Source organism: Zonotrichia leucophrys, chromosome 8 (assembly GCF_028769735.1).
Source record: "Zonotrichia leucophrys gambelii isolate GWCS_2022_RI chromosome 8, RI_Zleu_2.0, whole genome shotgun sequence".
NCBI classification, from domain to species: Eukaryota; Metazoa; Chordata; class Aves; order Passeriformes; family Passerellidae; genus Zonotrichia; species Zonotrichia leucophrys.
The window spans coordinates 20,808,003-20,827,652 of record NC_088178.1 but is presented as its reverse complement, the minus strand read 5'-3'; the positions used below and the strand labels follow the sequence as shown (position 1 = coordinate 20,827,652).

Below are 19,650 nucleotides of genomic sequence, written 5' to 3'. Positions count from 1 at the left end.
CAAGCATTTGTTGGCAAGTTGTAGGAGGAAAAAGGCATTTCACTGAAGCTGTTAGTACAAAAGCTCAACTCCAGCCAGGGGCTGGACTCCACTTCAAATTATAATATTTTAAGTACCTGAAAATAAATATTTTGTCAGCTGCTGAGAATTAAGAAGTAGCTTCGACCTTTCAGAGAGGGGAACCCTGCAGAGAGCGGCGAGGCTCAGAGAGTTAGTTGCAAAACAAGCTCTGCCTGAGCCATTCAACCTGTCTAGAGCACACACAGCCTCCCCTCCCGTACTCCCAGCTCCCCGCAAGCTGCCCAGAGCCTCTGGGGCACGACAGGCTATCCTGCACCCAGCAGCTCCTTCCCAGCCAGGAAATGTGCTGACAAAAGGCACTGGAGCAGCACTTTGCTATAAACTGGGTGCCACAATTAAACTGAGCATCCTCGAGATGGCAACAGCAGAGTGACCAGTCCACTCCCCTGCTGCTCGCTGGTGCTGTTGTGTCATACTGTACCACTCACAGACCTAGGAATTTTGTCCACAAGGATTAAAAATACTGACTTTTGTTTTGTAAAATGTGACTGTGACCAAGCCCCTGGATAGATGTACCCACCACCCTGTCACCCCATCACCTCTCAGACCTCTGAGCCACAGTGAGCACTGTTTGTACTCCAGCAACAGCAAAGGGAACCCACACAAAGCAGGAGATCTCTGTTTTTCCAGCAGAGCTCAAGGAGTTAAATCCCTCTCCCTTCCCCCCCATCTTTCTGCCTTTGGCCTTTAGATCAGCCCTGGTTGCCAATGAGGACTCATCGAAACACCACCAGGCAGGGCCTGTCAGGAAGGAAACCAGAGCGTCCAGAGTTTTGTTGTTCTAAAGACTTTTTTTTAAATTTTATTTTACTGCTCAGGAAGGAAGCCAGAGCTTGCGCTTCACTCCAAGAATGTTGATTACTCATCCTTCCCTGCATTATTTCTTTTATCTCTCACTTTTATCTACCTTACTCCAAATTTTTCCCCCAAATTCTTTCTCTACTATTCCTAGCCACTGATTTCAGCTGTTCATCCTAGTTTCATTAAAAAAAAAAATTTGGCAACTGTTTCCTCAGAAAAAAAATCCCATTTGTCATGTTTATTAAACAAGCCTCCATCCCTCCCCCTACGCAGCCTTTTCAATCCAGGCACCACGGTTATGACCACTGCTCGAGGATCTGGGCACTGCAAAACATGCCCACAACCACCCTCAGCTGGAGAATATCATAATCCCTGCTTTAGAGACAGACATTGAGAAATTACTCTGCTTGTCCAAGGTCAATAGAGTCCAGAGCACAAGCACAACCTATGCTCAGGGCTTTGCCCAGGCAGCCCTTCCCTCTTCCTGCTCCGCATGGCTGCGAGGATTAGGCACGCTCAGCTCTGCCAGTAACTGTGTCCTTCATCTTCAATACCTCCCCACCAGTCAGGCTAGAAACGAGCAACACAAGTAAGAGAATGTATGTGACGAGTTGATGACACATTTCCTTAGGTGCAGAAAAATGTGGGTCCTGCATCACCCAAGTGTCAGCGAGCCACCTGAGTACATAGCAGAGGGACTATCAGCAAGTGGTGTCTAACTGCCCTCTCCTCCCAGGCTCTGCAAAATCCATCACACCACCCGGGGGTTTCCTTTTCTTCTTTGCCCAGGTGCAGCTAACAAGCCAGACACAACTGGCAACATCTGGGAGAACACACACACAGATGTTTCTCATTGACACCATAACCTTCCCCAGCCTCCATCAGCACGTGCCCATGCCCCAGGGTGGGTGCCAGGTGGGAGACACACATTGGGTCCCCACAGTGTTCCCAAAGAGAGGACCAAAGGGGAGGGTTTGTTTTTTTTTAGCTTAAGTTTCTTTCTTCCTTGAGATGTGCCACAAACCTGGGGGCTGATCCGCATCACACCAACCACAGCTTCCCCAGGCTCCTACACCCACAACATCTCTGTTACACGCGAGTGAAGCCAATGCAAGTTCTCTCTGCCCAGCTCTGTCTTGCTCTAATACAATCCTCCCCTGTTTCCACAGTTAACTCATTGTTTTCATTTTAAGAGGGGAAAATAACGAGATGGTGGGAACATTACTTCTGGCTAACGGAGACGGAGATCTGCAGACTTTCATAGCTTACTTTTTCCAGTATATCCTAGTCCTGATCCAAATATCATCATACTTATTTCAGTCCTGGACCAAATGTGGGACTGGACACAACACATTGGCCAAATTAAGACAGAAATAACTTGTAGCATTTTTCTACTTCACACTCTCTCTAACACCTCTTGCTGACATTAAATTTCTGGTCTGCAGATGCCCTGCTCCCCGCACTACTGAATGTCCCAGCGCCTTCAAGACAGCTTCCCTGAACACGTTAGTCCCAAATCTGCAGTGAAGGCAGGCTGCCCATCACCTCCCCCCTTCCAAAATCAAAACAGCTCTTTGAGAGCAACACTTTTGTGCACAAACCTAAATATGCAGAAAGGAAGGAGCAGCACAGACGGCAGCAGCCAGTCCCGAGGAGCAGAGCTGGCAGGAGCAATGCCAGCTGTCCTGTACAGGCTGCATGCTGAGCAAAGTGCAAATGTGAGGGCAAAGAAGCAGGGCTGTAAGAGTTTGACTGCCCATTCTCCCCTTCTCTCCTCTAAGGGGCACCTCCTGATGTATGAATCCACTCAGGCTGGCAACTTTTTGATTGTAACCATTAAGTTCCTCTGCTCCTTTTCAGCACAGGGTTATCCAGGTCACTGATTGCTCCTTCATCTCCCCAGCAAAAAAAAAAAAAAAAAAAAAAAAAGCATCAGTGGTCAAGCTGCCTCCTCAGGGAAGCTGAAGAGCTGAAGACAAGGGCTCAGGAGGTAAAAGCTGTCACCCTGGCTGAGGAGTTTGCCAGAGGCTTATCTCCCACCTCTAGTGCTGGAAAGTGAAGTGAGGCTGGTTTGCAATCAGAAGAATAAACAAGGGAAGGAAATGAGCTTCTGCAGCCCCCTCGATGGTGCTGTGGAGTTTGGATCCCTGTGACCTGCACTGATGTCCAGCTCCCAGGCTTTCCACCCATCCACAGCCATGGCGAGATGGCCCTTGTGAGATTCCCCACGCTGCAAACACTGACTGGGAGACAAGGCTCCCTCCAGCCTGCACAGGCCAAAGGTTGGGCTGGGAGCGGGGCAGCTCTGCTGTGGCACGGCCAGGCCCCCTGATAAGGCTTTCACTCACCCAGACAGAGGTGCAGCACCCAGGGTGTCACTCACCCTCCTGCTGTCTCACTCACAAACACCCTCTCATCACCTCCTGAAAAACATGGGAGCTTGCCTGGGACCTGCGGGAGGGAATTTTGTGGAGCATCCCCCCGAACAGGACTGACTCCTAAAGAAATCTTCAATATTGAAAGCCAGGTTGGAGAACAAGGCAGAGCTGTGATCTGGTACTGGGTCTCTTCCCATCCCTGATCTCTTCCCATCCCTGCACAACTGCCAAAGCAGGCTCTCTGCAATGAGGGATGATTATCCTATGCTTCCTGATAGCGAGGGATGCTACAGGACAGACCAATTCACATTCTAAATGGCTTTGCAAGTTGTTTCCTAAAGCACAGAAAAACAATATAAAAATCAGATGAAAAGGTTGAGCCCTTTTAAATTAAAAATACCTTCATTTATATCAAAGTCTCAAAAATCCCAGTAGGAAGAAATGGGTCCTTCACGGCAGTGCCCTTTCACTTGTTGATCTGTTTACAAAACCAATTGCTTTTGGGGAGGCTGTCACAGGGAGCCTTCACCCCAGCTGCTCTTCCCAGTGCTTTCTGATTTAGTTTCCATACAAGTGCCAGGAAGCATCCACCTGCCTCCCAAAGAACAAGCCCGTGCTTGGGGAGCCAGCCCTGCCAGGCAGCCCAGCTGGATGTATCCTGCCAGCCTCCCCCTGCCCAGGGCTGTGGCACTGCACACTGAGAAAGCCCAGATAAGCTGAAGGACTGCACCTGAGAAAAGCTCATGTGCAGAAGCTCTTGGGGCCTTCTAAATTGAAAACTTCATGTGGTTACTCTGGCAAGATATAGTTAAGATTCAGTGCTGCTGGGGGATGCCAAGGACACAGTTTCCAGCTCTTGCTTTTAGGGGTATCCAGAGACTCTTGGTGCCTTCCTTTCCCTACTTCAGAGCAGCCCAGGATTCACAAGAAAAAGCACAAAACACATTCTTGCTCTGCAATTCAGTGAGAAAGCTGAAGTCTAAAGTTAGCAAGAAATGGATGTTCTAAAGCAATACTGATTAGAAACTATGTCCCAAGTGAGGAAAAATACGATGGAAGTGTCCCACACCTGAATTCCACAAGCAGTTTTGCTTTCAGCAGGACTCCCTCCCATGTTATCTGTGTTTAGGACAATAAATCCCTCCTTGCTTTTCTCCTCCCCAACATTGTTTTCCCCCCTCTTCTGTTGCTCAGTCCACTGCCGCAATTCAGGACACCAAAGGAGAGAAGAAAGTGATGGCTAAGAAGAACTCTCAGATTATCACGACCACCCTCATGTTTTTAAAAGACAGAACAAAGATGAACTGGACAGATACAGATAGTACCAAACCCAGCAGTACTTTTTCAGCCTGAGCTTTCCTTGACTTGAGGGCTGGGTCAATCTGGCCAGTAAATACCCAATACCTGACCAACAGCAGGAAAATAATTCAGTTGTAAAAAACCCTGAATTTGTGGTGATGAATTTTTCCCAAATTCTGTCACCCGTGAATTTCTATACTCAGGCCAGCAAAGCCAAGCAGGCAAACAGTGATGTTGCATGAAAGGGGAGAAAGACACATATACAGCTTACATGTGTAAATTTACAAAGATGCACATGCCCTTTTCCAGAGGATGCTGTAAAGGAATACGATCCCATATTAAATTTCCCAAATAGAAATCCATTATTTCTGAAGAATTTCAATTACTCTGCATAGCTGAAAAATGTCCTCAAAAGTCTCCAAATCTGCTATTCCACCCTGAAGAAGAGAGGTGAAACATTCACAGGCTATCAGGCACATTGACATGATAGAAGACCACCAATGACATGAACCAGAGGATAAAAATCATCACAATTTGCTATCAATGACTGCTTTTCTTGGAATACGGTATTAAAAGGAAACAACTTCATTCCCACTATGAATTTGCATTAGAAATCCATAATAAAAATAAAGCTTAATATTATACAAATGGGTACAGTTCTCTATAGTGCTCTTGATGCAGATTAAGGTTAGACAGATTTTAGATGACAGTTATTTACCTCAGTCTAGCACCATGTATGCACAAAAAGAATTTCTTTTATAGCTGCAGATATTAGCCAGAAAAAAGAGATGAGAGGAAATCTTACAGTCTCACATAAAATATAATTATGTCTGTTTTCTACTCCTTGGAAGGCAAACAAAGAGAAAAAAATGAATCTGCTGCTAGCATTTAATGGGACTTGTCTAAATGATATCAAACAAATAACAACCAGCAGCAATTCACTAACACCTTCATTCTATTTTTTTCATTGGGGAATTCCAGAAACATTAAGACCTTGTCGCCTTGAACACTTTCAGTCCTACACAGCTTTCTTTCAAGACCTTCAAAATATCAAGGAAAGGAAAATAAATCACAGAGGCACTAATGCTTATTCTCTCCCTCCTGAAATGTTCGCCTTCCCCCCTGCTTCTCCCCATTCCTTATGCAATCACCACCAATCAAGCAGGAAACTGTTGCTAACTCTCGAATTTTGCAAGTTAGCAAGTAAAATAATAAAACAATGTTTTAACTGTCAGAGATCCTGGCTCGCAAAGTGCACTTTGGTCATTTCCTTTAATAACTGTAGTTTAGCAGTAATGATTTATAATAGTTCATAATATTCTACTAACTGTACTATATTAATAATACTAATACTTTGCCCTTGCCTAGCGTCTTCTGTCAGAGGATATCAAAGCGGCACGCTCCGCGGTGAGGGAGGTATCGCTGCTCCGCGTTGGGGATCGGGAAACCGCGACTCCAAGGCATGCCCGGGGTCAGGATTCCCGATCCCAGCCCGGCAGCCGCCGAGTCTGCCTGCGCTCCTCCTGCCGCAGCCCTCTGACAGCGGCCCAGCCTGATCGATGGGGCTGAGGATTTAATGTGATTCATTCCTTCTCGAAAAGCGAGGTTTGCACAGTGGTTTGGGGGCCGTGGTTTTGATGGGAAATGCTGAGAAAGGTGGGGGGGTTTCCCTGCAATTGTACAGTAAGTACCCTCCTGCCAGCATCCAGGCACACAGGGCAAAAGGGGAGCGATAAATATTTACTGCGTCCGTGCCCATCTCTCCAGCAGGAGATGGATAAATGTAACATTTCTGTGTTGCTCAGCACTCCGAAGACAGTGGCTACACCAGCTCCACGGAGTCCAAAAAGGAAGAGAGGAGGCACGAGGCATCTCTGGCATGGCAGAGATGACATGAAGGCCGGCCGGATGGCAGCGGCTGCACGGGGAAACATTTTGGAGGAGAAAACAGCCCCAGCCCTCCCCCTCAAACGATCAATTAAAAGCCATCCTTCTGCCGAGAGCGGGCGAGGACAGCAAATGAGGGCTGCGAGGAGCAGCGCCCGGCCGGGGTCTGCATGACAATTGATGGGAAGGGGAGGCAGCCCTATCCCTCCTCTCACCATGGTGATTAGGTATTCCGAGTGCGCCAGATAGCCCCAAATAACAGAAAGAGAAATATAAACTGGAGACCGGCAGATCCAAGGGAGGCCAGATGGCCCCGCAGCCGGCAGGGGCTGCTCCCATCCAGCCCTTCCCCACTTTTAACTGTTCAAACATTTCTTTATCCCGACAAGACAATTAAGGCGAACAGCACGGAAAGGAGTCTCGGCAACAGTTTGCAGAAGGAGAGGGAAGGTTGTTGCCAGAAAAGCAGGAAAAGGCAGTGATTGCTGCATGCTCCAAGACCTCCATGCAGCACACTTTCCTCCACAAGGATGGTGCGTATTTGGTGGAGCAACAGGGATGGACGCATGGCTGTCATCCCTGCTACTGCCCATCTGCCTGCCCAGCCCTTCCAAAATTCCACTGTTGCTTCTTCACTTCTACATCACGCAGGGCACTGCACAACAGAAAGAAACATTCCACTCGATTTAGTTCATTATTTCACAAGCAGAGTTGAACTTGTGATTTCCCATGGTCATGGCTGAATATGTTTTAGCAACAAAGCATCACTTCACATTAGACCCCAAATTTTACCAGCCTTGGAAGTGGTGCATCCCAGAGGGAAGAGCTGTGAGCAATGGATGTGTGGACATTTGCATTCCCCCTCCAATCCATTGTTCCTCCACAAAAAACCAAAACCTTCTTCCCCCCAGCACATGTACATAGACACACACAGCTCTCAACATAGGTCATAGCACAAATCCCAGCATGGGTGTGAGCGGGTGGGTGACTGCACAGACAGCCCCTGATCTGATTTCCAAAGCACCACATTATTCAGGAATCATAGCCCTGTGGTCATCATAGCCCTGATGTCCATCACCTGAAGTGCAATTTACATTTGATCAATAACAAACCAGTTGTTTCAAAAGGAAAACTAACTCCATGCTAGAGATGTTCTTTAAAACCCCAAAGTGTAACAAAGAGCTCACGAATACATCACACAACTTTTCCTGCAGACAAGAAATCAGTTGCAGCACAAACTGTGCCCAAGGTGAAATATGATTATCAAAATAATGTTAATATAATCACTTCCACTACCCTCAGCAGACCCAAGGGATGAGCAAGGATCCCAGCCTGCTCCCAGCTCAAATGTTCATCTCCTGGGCACAGCAGGAGCTGGGCAAGGGCCACCAGCAGGAGCAGGGAAACTGAGACTTGGAGAGCCAGGCTCTGGCCAGAGGATGGAATCTGAATCAGTGGCCGGGATGTAGAAGATCACCTTCACACCACTAGTCACAGACAACATGTGATGGAGACCAAGCAGCAGGCAGTAATGGGAAACCATCTCCTGTGGTCCCAGGGAGGCTGGGGCACAGCCCTGCAGGGAGGGCAGAGGTCTCTGCTCTGACAAGGTCCAGCCCTTGCCAGGAGGTCCCACTTTGGCACCGACCTCTGCCTGCCACTTTGTGGGAAAGCAATGACACAGGAACTGGGTACTATGACTGAAGGACACTGAGACAGGTTTCATTAGAAATACAAAAAACAGGATTTTTTTTTCCTTCTGATTTTAAAATAGGGCTATAGATCTCTTTTGCAGAAAGGAACATGGCATTTATTTCCACTCCTTCTAGGAATCTCAATTATTGTACGCTTATTAAAGCAAACCCATAAAATATGTCTTCCAGTGCCTTTAACACATGCTTTACAAGAAGCTCCTAAACCCTAACAAATGGCATTATTTTTCTCAGTAAGCACCTGAGGGAATGGGCCCATCCAGTACAAGGTATGTCTGTTTATCCCTGGAAAGGCTCCACTTTTCCACATGTTCCCTGTATATTCCATCCCTCTGGATGTCCTGAACACTCACATTTTACAGCAAGAGACAACTTACCTAAATGCAGACATCTCAGCCCAGTTTGCTGATTAACAGAGAGTGCAGTCCCACCCAAAAGCACCCCAAAGATGTTGTCCCTTTGTGGGATGCAGGCTATGGGTCCAAGCACCATCCTGCTCTAAAAGTAAACAACGGTTTATGCAAAGGGCTGAGCAATCTCTACTGCATGAACATCTCTCTTACGGGGCCAGGTGCCAGTTTGGAATACTCTGGACCATATCACAAATAATTTTACTGAATTCTGCTAATTTCTTCCACCGGTGAAAGCAGGCTGAGACTTTCCTGCCATGCTGCAGAGGACTAAATAAGCACCTTCCAAACACTCCTTGACGTGGAATTGTCTCACTTTGATCCTTGTTTTCTTGCAAAGCCTTCCAAGTAAAAACCTATTTTTCAGGGAAATTAAAACTCAGTGATTACATTTTTATTTTAAAAAAGGGGGGGAGGGTGGAGGGAGTTTCTCTAGAAAACCACCATTTAAGCTACAAGGTGAAACAAATATTTTAATGATCTATTCAAGAAAGGCTCCCATACAGTGGAACAGAAGACCACAGAGGGCAATCATACTAATTCAGCTTCCATGTAACACAAACCCTTTCAGGAATCTGAAAAATACACCAAAACAGTGAAGCTTTGCAAACCTGAAAAACATCCATTAGACATGGGAAGGTGTTGCTGATCTAAGAAAATTTTACAATTTTTCCTTGCAGTCATAGAAAAGTCTAATTACATTTTTACCTTGAAGATACAGCCACCTACCTGCTCCATAAGGAGCACAAGTAGGCAGATTTTACAGAGGGTTATATGTAACAGTGACACAAGGAATCCACAAAACTCCTCAGAAACAGCAAACCCCTAAAATACACATTTCTACAGAAGCTTCAAAAATGTATCTGCAAATGCTGATGCAAAAGAGGATCACCATTCTATCTGCAAACTGTGATCCCTCAAATTCTTCACTTCAGGACTTTCTCTTTTCTGATGGCCAGCATCAAAGACCATTAGGATCCTCTAAAAGCTCCACAACTTGCTCTCAGCCTTCAGCAAACACACCCATACGTGTGTATGCACACACCAAATAAACTCACTGTCTTAATGGAGAGAAGTTTCCATCGTGCGGTGTCTATATGTGATGGGAATATGATACAGAGCCAACAGATGTATTTAGTGTACATCATCCTGGTAATTACAGAAAAATTTTAGTGTTGATGAAATATCAGGGATGTTGCATTTGCTTTGCTCTACCAGAGCAGAAAAGCATCTTAAAGAAATTTAACATGGTAACAAAAACAATACAACAAAACACCTTCCACTTCTGCCCAAGTTTCCCAAGCTGCCTGCAAAGTTTTTATTCCACTTCCTCTCCCTGGCAAGTCCCCTGCCACGGCCCTGGCAGCAGCACTGGCACTCGGTGTCAGCCTGTGCCTGTGTCAGTGCAAAGCCCCGTCTGCTCCCAGCAGGAGCGGACCCGTGCTCGGCACGCGCTCTTGGCAAAGGCGAGGCACGGCGATGGATGCGGGTGCGTCTGTCTGTCCGCAGCTGTGCTCCATGTGGTCTAATTCATTTAGCAGATTTACTTCTTTAAATGGGGTATCTGACAGGATTTTGCCAGCAAGATCCATAGCAGCTGATGTGCTCTAAATTCATTTAGTCAGCGGACCCTCTCCTCGGCCGCTATCTCTCGGAGTACTCTTGGAGCAAGCTGAATTTTCCCAGCCAGGTTATATTGATAAGGGAAAGAGCATCAACAAAGATGTCTCTAAGCCTTGCCATCTCACCTGCCTCCCCCATGGATAATTATATTACCAGCTTCCACACATCCACACGCGCTCCCACCTACAGCCACTTTTCCTACAGACCCAAAAGGAGGGAGAAGAGATTCTGAACAATGAAAGGAGCTCACAGCACAAAAAGTAGCACGGTCGGGGGTGGATCAGAAGGAGAAGGGGGAGAGGCACAAGAGATCACACCGGTACTGCAAGAAATACACGGCTCCTGCCATCAGTGGGAATTGTCCTACCCTCGCAAACGCCGACAATAAAAGACACACTTGCAGCATATTTCAAAACCAAAGAGCGATGGATTTAAAAGGCAGGTTGATTTTATGATGACTTTTATTGAAAAGGTACGCTGGGTTTAGGCAGATGTCTTTTAGCGCCGGTAAGTTAGCACAGTGCCTAATTCAAGGAGACAGCCTGAGGAAGCAGCGCCGACAGGGGAGAGAGAGCCACAATGTCTCTATTACTCTCCTTGGTATCATAAAGGGGAGAAGAAAAATCACATCTGAAAGGGAGAGGAAGCAACAGAGCAGCAGGTTTTTGTTTAAAAGAAAAAAGTAATAATACAAACAACAACAATAATAAAATTGTTTTCTATTAATAACATTCAACAGAACAAAGGAGCCCATGTGAAAAGCAAACCACTCACTCCTTGATTACATGTCTGGGTTTACAGGAAAACTAATCATAAGTTAGTGCTCTTCCTTGGGGTACCACGCTCTGTTGACCCCAGACCACTACCCATCGTGGGTCACCTCCCAGCTCTGCAAACCTGGAAGCCTGCCCTTCGTGGAGACAGCTCTGCCCCTCTGTGTGGGCAACTCCACAAGGGACAAAGTGATGGGGGAACAGGGAGTTACAGTCATGAACAAGTGGACCGGGTTCCTTCAGTCCAATAACTGGGCTGCGAAAGAGCATATCACCTTTCAATGGGCACCAAAATGGGGGAAACACTCAGAGAAGGCATGGGATGCAACAACTTACTGAATTGTAAAAACAATTTGTATTTGTCTTAAAGAAGGAGATCAGTGGCCAACAATATTCTAAAGTTAACCAGAGGAAAAGGTAATTTTGTCCTAAGCTGAGGCATGAATTGTGACAATTGGTAATGCATTTGCTCTAAAAATGGTGTTCATGAAGAAAAGGTCAGAAAGAAACATCTGAAGAAGAAGGGGGAACATGCTTGCTGCAAGATCTGGGAAAGTTCCTGGCTACACATTCCAGCTGCATGCCTGTTTACACTTATACATGTACCAGCACCTACGGCCTCATACTGGTGCATGGACAGCTTTCTGCAAGGTCAACATCACCTCTCCAGCTATGTGCTGGAAGGTGAGTTTCCTTCAAGAGCACTTCACCTTAAAATCTGTCAATATCCTTTTGGAAGAACAAGGCAATACTGCCTGGCTGAGCTCAGCTGGCAGGAAAGGCTGCTTTGCCTCAGCCTCCAGCAAGTCTCATGCACTGCGGGGCAATCACCTGTTGCGCATCTCAACAAGGCACAATTAAAGAACCATCAAGTCAACAGAGGTACTTACATCTGTCACTTCGGTCTTCGGGACTGGATGAGGTCTCACGGTCAGAAATGAGGCCAGAAACAGCAAATATCTTCTTCCCTGTATCGTCAACTTTGAGGGAGCCAGGGGAGCTGGAGGGGAGCTGGGTGCCAAACTCGTACTCCTTCCCATCAGTGTCCGAGAAGCGCAGATGGGGCGAGTCGGTGTCGTGGCAGTTCTTCAGGCGCTTGGCCGGCGTAAAGGCCGACTGGTAGCTCTCCCGGTCTTCAGTGGACGCAAAGGGGCGGAAAGCGCCGACGCCGCTGTGGTTCAACATACTGATCGGGGTGCAGTCCAGGTTGGGGGGTGCAAACTGGGGGTGAAGATGAAGCAAGGATGGAGGAAAGTCACGGTTCGCAAATGCCCCCGGCACCCCGCCTTGGCGGTGATACATGGAGGCAAAAGTATATGAGCCATTGGTAAAGGGAATGTGCACGTCCTTATCTGCTGACACGGGGACCCCAAAAGGCCTCGGCTGCTGGCAGGGGATGGAAGCATCACGACTGGCTTCGGCAGTGGAGGCGAGAACCATCAGTGCTGGGGAGGCCAGTGGGTTGGGGAGATAGGGTGAGTTCTCCATCTTGAATGCTGCCCGGTGTAAGTCCATCGGAGACTCTTTCCTCAGCAGGATCACAAGCAGAACAATCTTCCCCGGAAGGAAAGCAGAGCGATGCCTAGGAATTGAGCGGGGAAAATTACTGGAGCATCATCACCCTTTGAACGCTGCAAGGAAACAGAAAGGGAAAGAAAACACAACCAATTAGGTTTCGGCGCTCATTTCTCCGGGATGCTCCAGCAGCAGAGTGGCCACATGTGTTACAAGCCACTGGCCGGAGATGCGCCACTGTTCTCATTCAAGAAAATCAATAGACAACTTCACACGCTAGTGGAGTCAGCCCTGGCCCTCCAGGTTAAAGGGTATCATCCAGTGCAGATGAATGAAAGGCAAACCAAACATACTAACATGCAGATTTAATAATGCACTAATAAAAAATATTCAGTCTAAAATTAACACCGTAACTCCAAATTATAAGTGGAATTTTATATGGCAAGTGGCACGTATACATAACAGCAATAAACTTAAGAAAACCCTCACATGCAACACACCCTGCTACTTGCTCGGGGGTTGGGGGTGTAGAACCAACATAAAAATACCCATTCTACCCAGTTACCCAAATCAGACAGCACACATGTTAGAACTGTACACGATGTTTGAGACGTACGTAGTTGACAGGTATTTTCTCTCACTCTTACAGTACATATGGGTAGATGTCTGTTTGCACACACAGTACGTGATACCATCATACATACGTATGCACACCACTGGAATGTAGGAATGTGGCTGTCCCTGTGGGTTTGTGTAACACACAAACACCCACGGGTGCACGCGCGGTCCCTGAGAGCAAAGGAGAAGAGACTTCCCCAGGAAAATGCCTGGCGTCTCTGACAATATTTAAAATCATAATGGGTGCTTCTGCCATCTGATCTCGGGGACAAGAGAGGATGGATCAGTAATTTTAGTTCCTAATGCACTCACTCTTAAGTAGATTTGTAAACTGCCCTGGATGTGCCATTAACATTTAGAGGAAAATGTTAACAAAATTTCTGCCTTGCATCTTGCTGAGCCTCCCAGGTTGGCTGCAACCACCCACCCAGCCACAACCCCCTCCCAGGCTGAAAGAAGGGAAAATCCTTCTTTCTCTATCTCCCCCAGTTCGCAGTGCCTTTTTGTGTTGTTATTTTCTCCCCCAATCAATCTCATGCCTTTTCTTTTAAGCTTCCGCCGCCTGCCATTCAGGCCCCACAGCCCAGCTTAAAATACAAGGACTGTAACTTTGAAACAATATACTAGCCGCTGGAGCTCAAAGGGCCAGAAAAATCATATAATAATAAAAAGCTGTTACAAATTGTGCCTCTTAAATTCAGAGGGTCAAACATCTCAAATAAAACTTAGTGAAAGAGTGTCTCCCTAATGGAGTGCCTTTTGTACTCCATGAATGAGGGAGCCTAGGTTAACAAAGTGTATGAAATCCAGTCTGGGGCTTTAATGCAGTTCAGTGATAGCATTTCCTCTCTCCCATCCTGTACCAGCCGCTCCACTGACTGTTATGAATTGTGAAGATGAGTGGACATCATCTCTCTGCTTCCTCATTTGGCACTCATCCTTACAGACATCATTGCTAAATTACCAGATTATGTATCTCGCATTAACGGATTTGCTCTCTTCCAAATTTTAAATAACTTTCTCGTTGAGTTCTTGCCACAGACAGTGAGGGGGAGAGGAAGAGTGAGGGATGCCAAGGGCAGCCTGGTCAGCACTGCAGTCCTGGGTACACTTGCTCTGCTGCTCCACATGAGACTGATCAAAACCTAGAGGTCAGAAAACTGCAGCCACTGGCAAATTCAGAGTTTTGGGGGGATTATATTACCATGTAAATATAAAGATATATATATATATACACACACACACAAACGATTATATATTCAAAGAGATGCATGCAAATAAGCCACTGTTCTCAGAAATAAATGATCATTCATGGAAACAAAACTGAGCAATCACAGAAAAACACAGATTTCCAGGAGGAAAAAAAAAGGCAACCACCTCTGCCTGCTTTTCTATTTTTACTTGTGCTTTCACACCATTACGTTAGATGTATTTCATAAATTAGTAATCTGGCCGCAACACTTGACACTCCTGTAGGATACTGTGAATCACTATGGCCGTTTATTCGTTTGCAAACTTCATTACACCAGGAATAAATCAACACATTACAATATCTCAGCCAGCCAAATTTAATTTTTTTTCAGCTCCCACTTCCTTTTTCGTTCTCTCCTGCTCCCTCCTCGCCCAGCACCTCCCCACCCCCCAGGAACAAGGACAGATTAGGCTGCGGCGGAGCAGTCATTATGAAAATCTATCGTTAATACACTCCTAATGTCAAAATGTCATAGCTTTAAATACAGAACCCAAAAATAAGAAAACTAACTGACCTCCTTAATTAAAAAAATATGGATTGCAGGGTAATCAGCTGGAGGGAACATTTGGGTGCTGGGAAGGCAGTGGGCACAGGTGGAGTGAGGAGCTGCTACTTTTCTGCCTCTATGCTGATTTTTTTTAATTTAGCACCTCGCGCAAATCCAGATTAAAATAACTCCAGCTATTGATCTGAGCAGTGGAATTGACATTAATTTTAGTTCACTTCTCACTTTGCAAAGGGATCAATAGGAAGTAATAACAGCTGACATCCCCGCTGAAAGGAGGAGAAAAGACGGGCTGGAGACAGAAATCGAAAAGCAACCAAATAAATCAGCAGCTACTTTTCCACGGCATCAGACAAACTCCAAACAGATTGCAAAAAGTCTTTGTTGAATTAACAAAACAAGGAGTAGAGGGAGGGAGGGTGGAGATCAATCTAGGAAGCTATATAAACTGTCTTCCAAGTATGAAGGTTAGATGGACATACTGAAAACTAACTCTGATATTTTTAGTTGTTTGTTTTTTTTATGGTTACCTATATGCATACCTATTGGCTCTTAGAGCTACCCTGTTTGAGGTGTACACAAATTACCTGTGTAATTGTGTATGTTCCTAATAACGAGGCTGAACATGCCAAGACCCAGGCAAATTGTATCAAGAGCCTTCAGCTCTGAACCACAAAAAAAAAAAATCTCTCACCAAGAAACAAGCAGTAATCAGTTCTCTCTGGCTTAGTTTTGAATCCTCTGCTTAAAAAGGTTGTAGCATGGTGCTGCATAAGTTAAAAGGAAAGTCTGACAAAAGTAGGAGAAGCCATGACAGAGCTGCATTTATCAGGCACCACAAACACCCACCAAGTGGAGAAAACAGCAGTGAGCACTGGTTGTAAGTGTAAAACCCACTTGCTAATCAGCCTGCGAAGAAACGCGCTCATATGCAAGCACATGCACAGCCCGTACACAGCCACCAGATCTGCAAATCTTTTACTAAATGTTACTCAGAGTTCCTATTACTAAATCACCTCTCTGCTATCGATTAAAATAAATAAAACACACCACTCTGGTTTCTACAACAGGTTGCATTTTTGTGGTCTCTCAACCATTTCCAAATGCCAGAGATTAAAGTAATGGGGCAAATTAACGTCTTTCTCCCTCCAGGAAAAAAAAAAAAAGAAAAGTTTTCTTGGGGAAAAAAAATTAATTAACAAGTTATAGGGGAGGGAAAAAAGATTAAAACATTAGGAAATCCAGGCAAATTGATGATGCATATAAATTAGGAAATACCCAGGAAAAAAAAAAATCCCAGTATCCATTTACATTAAAAAGTTTTTCCCCATAAATGTCAAGTAGGAATTTAGAAATATGCTCTGCGCAGAAAAGCCAAAGATTATAAAACAAAATAATGCCAGCTGTTTGGGGATTTAAGTGCTCAAATGGATTATATATTTGAACCAAACTGGATTTCCTTATAATAAATAAAACAAATGCAAGCTAGAAAGCCAACAAAGGAGAGCTCTCATCACTGGATTAAGATACAAAGGAAAAACAGTTAATTTTTTTTTTCCAACGCGTGAAATATGCCAACTGCAGCCGCACACACGGACAGCTGCCGTGGAAACCGGTTTAAGGGGGAAAGGAAAAAAATTGAGAGCGCTGTGAGCGGAGGAGGCGGCGGCGGGGCCGGGCGGAGCGTCCCCGGTCCCGGTCCTGGTCCCGGTCCCGGCCCTGGACTGCGCCCGCTTCTGTTTCGCTGTAAACTTCTTCTTCAAAAATTACAGAGAAAAAAAATTAAACCTCTTTTTATTTTAATTTAATTTTGGGGGTTTTTTAGAAAGAAAAAACCGCGGGGAAAAGCCCCCGGGCCTGGAGGGCGCTCCCGCGGCGGCGGCGGCTGCCGGAGGGAGGAAGCGCCGGGGCTTGGGGAAGAGGAAAACGGAGAAAGAAGGAAAAAAAATCCCAACGCACAGCCTACCCGTGGGTCCGCTGCCGCTTCGCCCCCGGCCCGCATTCCCTGCCCCGCTCCCGACGTGGCGAAATCCGAACGAAACCCGCGGGCGGCGTCGCTCCGGGGCAGCCCCGCTCCGGCGGGCAGCGCGGGCACCGGCCCCGGGCACCGGCCCCTCACGGCCCCTCACGGCCCCCGCGGGCCGCCCAGCGGGCTCGCACCCGCCCGCCGCCCCGGGTTGTCTCTCCCGCCCGAGCAGATTGTTCAATAAACCCAAATAAAATAAAATCCGTCGGGGGTGAGCCCCGCGCTGGAGCCTACCAACATCGCCAAGCCCCGCCGCTCCGCGCTCCCCGCCGGCGCATTAAACAGGTGTTTGCGGGCCGGGGCTGAGGGCCCGGCCCGGCCCGGCCCGGCTCGGCTCGGCTCGGCCCGGCTCGGCCCCGCGGGTCTCGCCGGGAAGCGGCGATCGGGACGCAGCCGGGGCCGCTCCTCTCCTGCCGCCTCGGGAATGATTCGCTCCCGGGGAGGGCAGCGGGAGGGGGCACCGCCAGCCCTGTCCGCACAGCCCCTTGAGTCCCCTTTCCACCCCTCCACTTTTTCTTCCTTTTTAAAACCCGAGTTACAAAGATCATCAAACGCGAAGATGCCCAGAGTTGTTTGGATTTATTGCAACAATCACTTACCATACACATTTCCTGTGTGGAAGGATAAGCATTCAATACAACTCTTTAAGTAGACAGTTCCTAATGATTTCATTGTGGTCAACCAGATGGTTTTTATGTATTTAGATCTGAAGGTGAAGAATTATTTTCCATGCTTCCAACCTATTTACAGACTTCCCTGGTCTAGAGCTGGGCTTGTTGGTTAAAAGAAAGAAAATCCTGCGATTTCTCGATCGCATCGCTGGATGATCCAGAAAGTTTTCTAAAGAACCTAAAGCAAAAACAGGGATAATTCCTTTCACCTCTTCTGGCTTTCCAAGCTACGCCATTCATATGTGGAGTAATTTTAGCACATTCGTTGAATAACGCTGCCAATTTAAACCGCCTCTCTACCTTTGTTTTATCTGCAATAATAAAACCAGAACAACACCGCATGTGAGATCCAGGCACTTGGTTCCTACCTGGAAGAAGCCAGGGGCAAGGGCGGCAATCTTTTAGAGATGAAGGACCCGAAGAGGGGCGAGGACGTTGGACAAACTTCAGCCGCGTCCAAAATTAAGCTAAGCGCGACTTAGCAACGAGTGGTCAAAAAAAAAAATTATCTGTTTTTGAGCGGGGATCGCGCATTTTGGGGCGGCTTAAAAGTAAAGTTCACCCGGGGACTGCGAGATCGCAAAAATGAAAGCTTCGCAGTAAATAAAATGACTGTCTGGGCAGTGTTGCTTGAACGCACAGAAACCCTGGCGGGTGTTTTGGGTTTTGGTTGGTTTTTGTATTTTGTATTTTTTTTTCTCTCCGATACTTTTATTGCAAAATAAAATACTAAGTTTGTATATTTTAAAGGCAAAAAACCCCCCACAAACACACAAACAAAAAAAATCCCAAACCAACAAACCCCTGGGTGGGTGCGTGGATCTGTTTATTTCCTTTGAAAAAAGTTTTTGTTTTGCAGCTGCTGTGAAATGAAATTGTCGCTGCCCAGAGCGACCGCGGAGAGAGCGAGCGCCGGGAGCAGCGGAGGGAAGCGAGGAAATAACTGCCCGGCTTGCCCCACCGAAAAATACGGAAGAAAAGGAAAAGGGGAAAAAAAAAAAAGAGTTTAAAAAACGCTATCTATTTGGGAGCGAGGGATCTGTGCCGGTCCCCGGGTCCGGCCGGGCTCCCCCTCGCCGTGCGCGGTCCCCAGCCCGGCTGCCGCGGCGGTCCCCGGCACCTGATCCCCCTGGCGGCTACCGGTCCCCCTCGGAAAGCCACCGGGGGGGGAGGATCCGGGCAGCTCGGGGCTCGCCGAGGGTGCGGGGGGGGCCCTTTTATCTGCCTTTCCCCTCGGCATTACCATGCCGATCCCCACCCACCCGGCCCTCCCCGCGGCCGGCGCGGCTCCGTGCCGCCGCCGAGCCGCCCGGCTTCCCCGGCGCTGGGGAGGGAGAAGGAGGAAGAGGGAAAGGGCGCGGGGGCTGGGATAGAGGCAGCGGGAGGGGGGGTTGAAAGTTGCCCTGCAAAGTTTGCGTGTGGCCGGGCGGGCGCGGGGCCGGTACTCACGGTGCGGCGGCGGCGGGCGCTGCGCGGAGCCGGCGGCGTGCGGGGAGCGGGGCAGTCCCGGGCGTGCTGGCCCCGCTGCCCGCCCGCCGCTCGCATGCAGCAGCAGCGCGGGAGGCGGCGGGGGTGCGAGGGAAGGAGCAGTGCTGCCTCTCAGTGCCGGCTCTCATCAGTGAATGAGCCTCCACTCTCCGAGGGGCTCCCGCCGCACACACACACGCACACACGCGCGCACACACACACACGCACACATTCACTCTCACACACGCGGAGCCGGGCTGAGCACTGCATACATTAGGGCACTCGGGCAGTATGGGAAATGCAGTCCAGCACCGGCGCCCACCCGCCGGCTGCCCGCCGGCCCTGGTCCCCGGAGTTGCCCAAACGGGGCGTCGGGGGCTGCTCCTCTCGCAGGGGCGCCGCTTCTCCTCCCAGCCCCGCCGTGCTGGCTTCGCCCACCCGCCTGGCATCGGTCATATTTTCCACCGGGCAGCTCCCTCCCGAATTGCAGCGGGACGCTGCTGGGCCCCCCGGGCGGCCGCTCCCCCGCTTCGGGGCAGCCCCGTTCCCTGACGGCCCTGAGGCACCGACTCCCCTCGGGATGCCCGTGGGGACGCAGCCTTCCCTCACGTACCCTGCGGCATCTCCTGGCA

The 19,650-nt window shown here is 48.1% G+C and overlaps 1 protein-coding gene across 7 annotated transcripts in view; it reads right to left on the bottom strand.

Annotated features, from left to right (window-relative positions):
* RNF220 (ring finger protein 220) overlaps positions 1-19,177 on the bottom strand; it is a 222,259-nt gene extending 203,082 nt beyond the window's left edge. Inside the window, exons 1-2 of one of the 7 annotated variants that reach the window (XM_064719305.1) lie at positions 19,001-19,177; positions 11,855-12,595 (exon numbers count right to left, since the gene is read on the bottom strand). In XM_064719305.1, coding sequence (XP_064575375.1) covers positions 11,855-12,479 — 625 coding nt within the window. In that variant the 5' untranslated portion in view covers positions 12,480-12,595; positions 19,001-19,177. Of the gene's footprint in view, positions 1-11,854; positions 12,596-17,114; positions 17,261-17,479; positions 17,649-17,919; positions 18,715-19,000 lie in introns of those variants that run through there. The other 6 variants (XM_064719303.1, XM_064719302.1, XM_064719307.1 and 3 more) reach the window with 6 other exon arrangements.
* Positions 19,178-19,650: the final 473 nt, after the last annotated feature.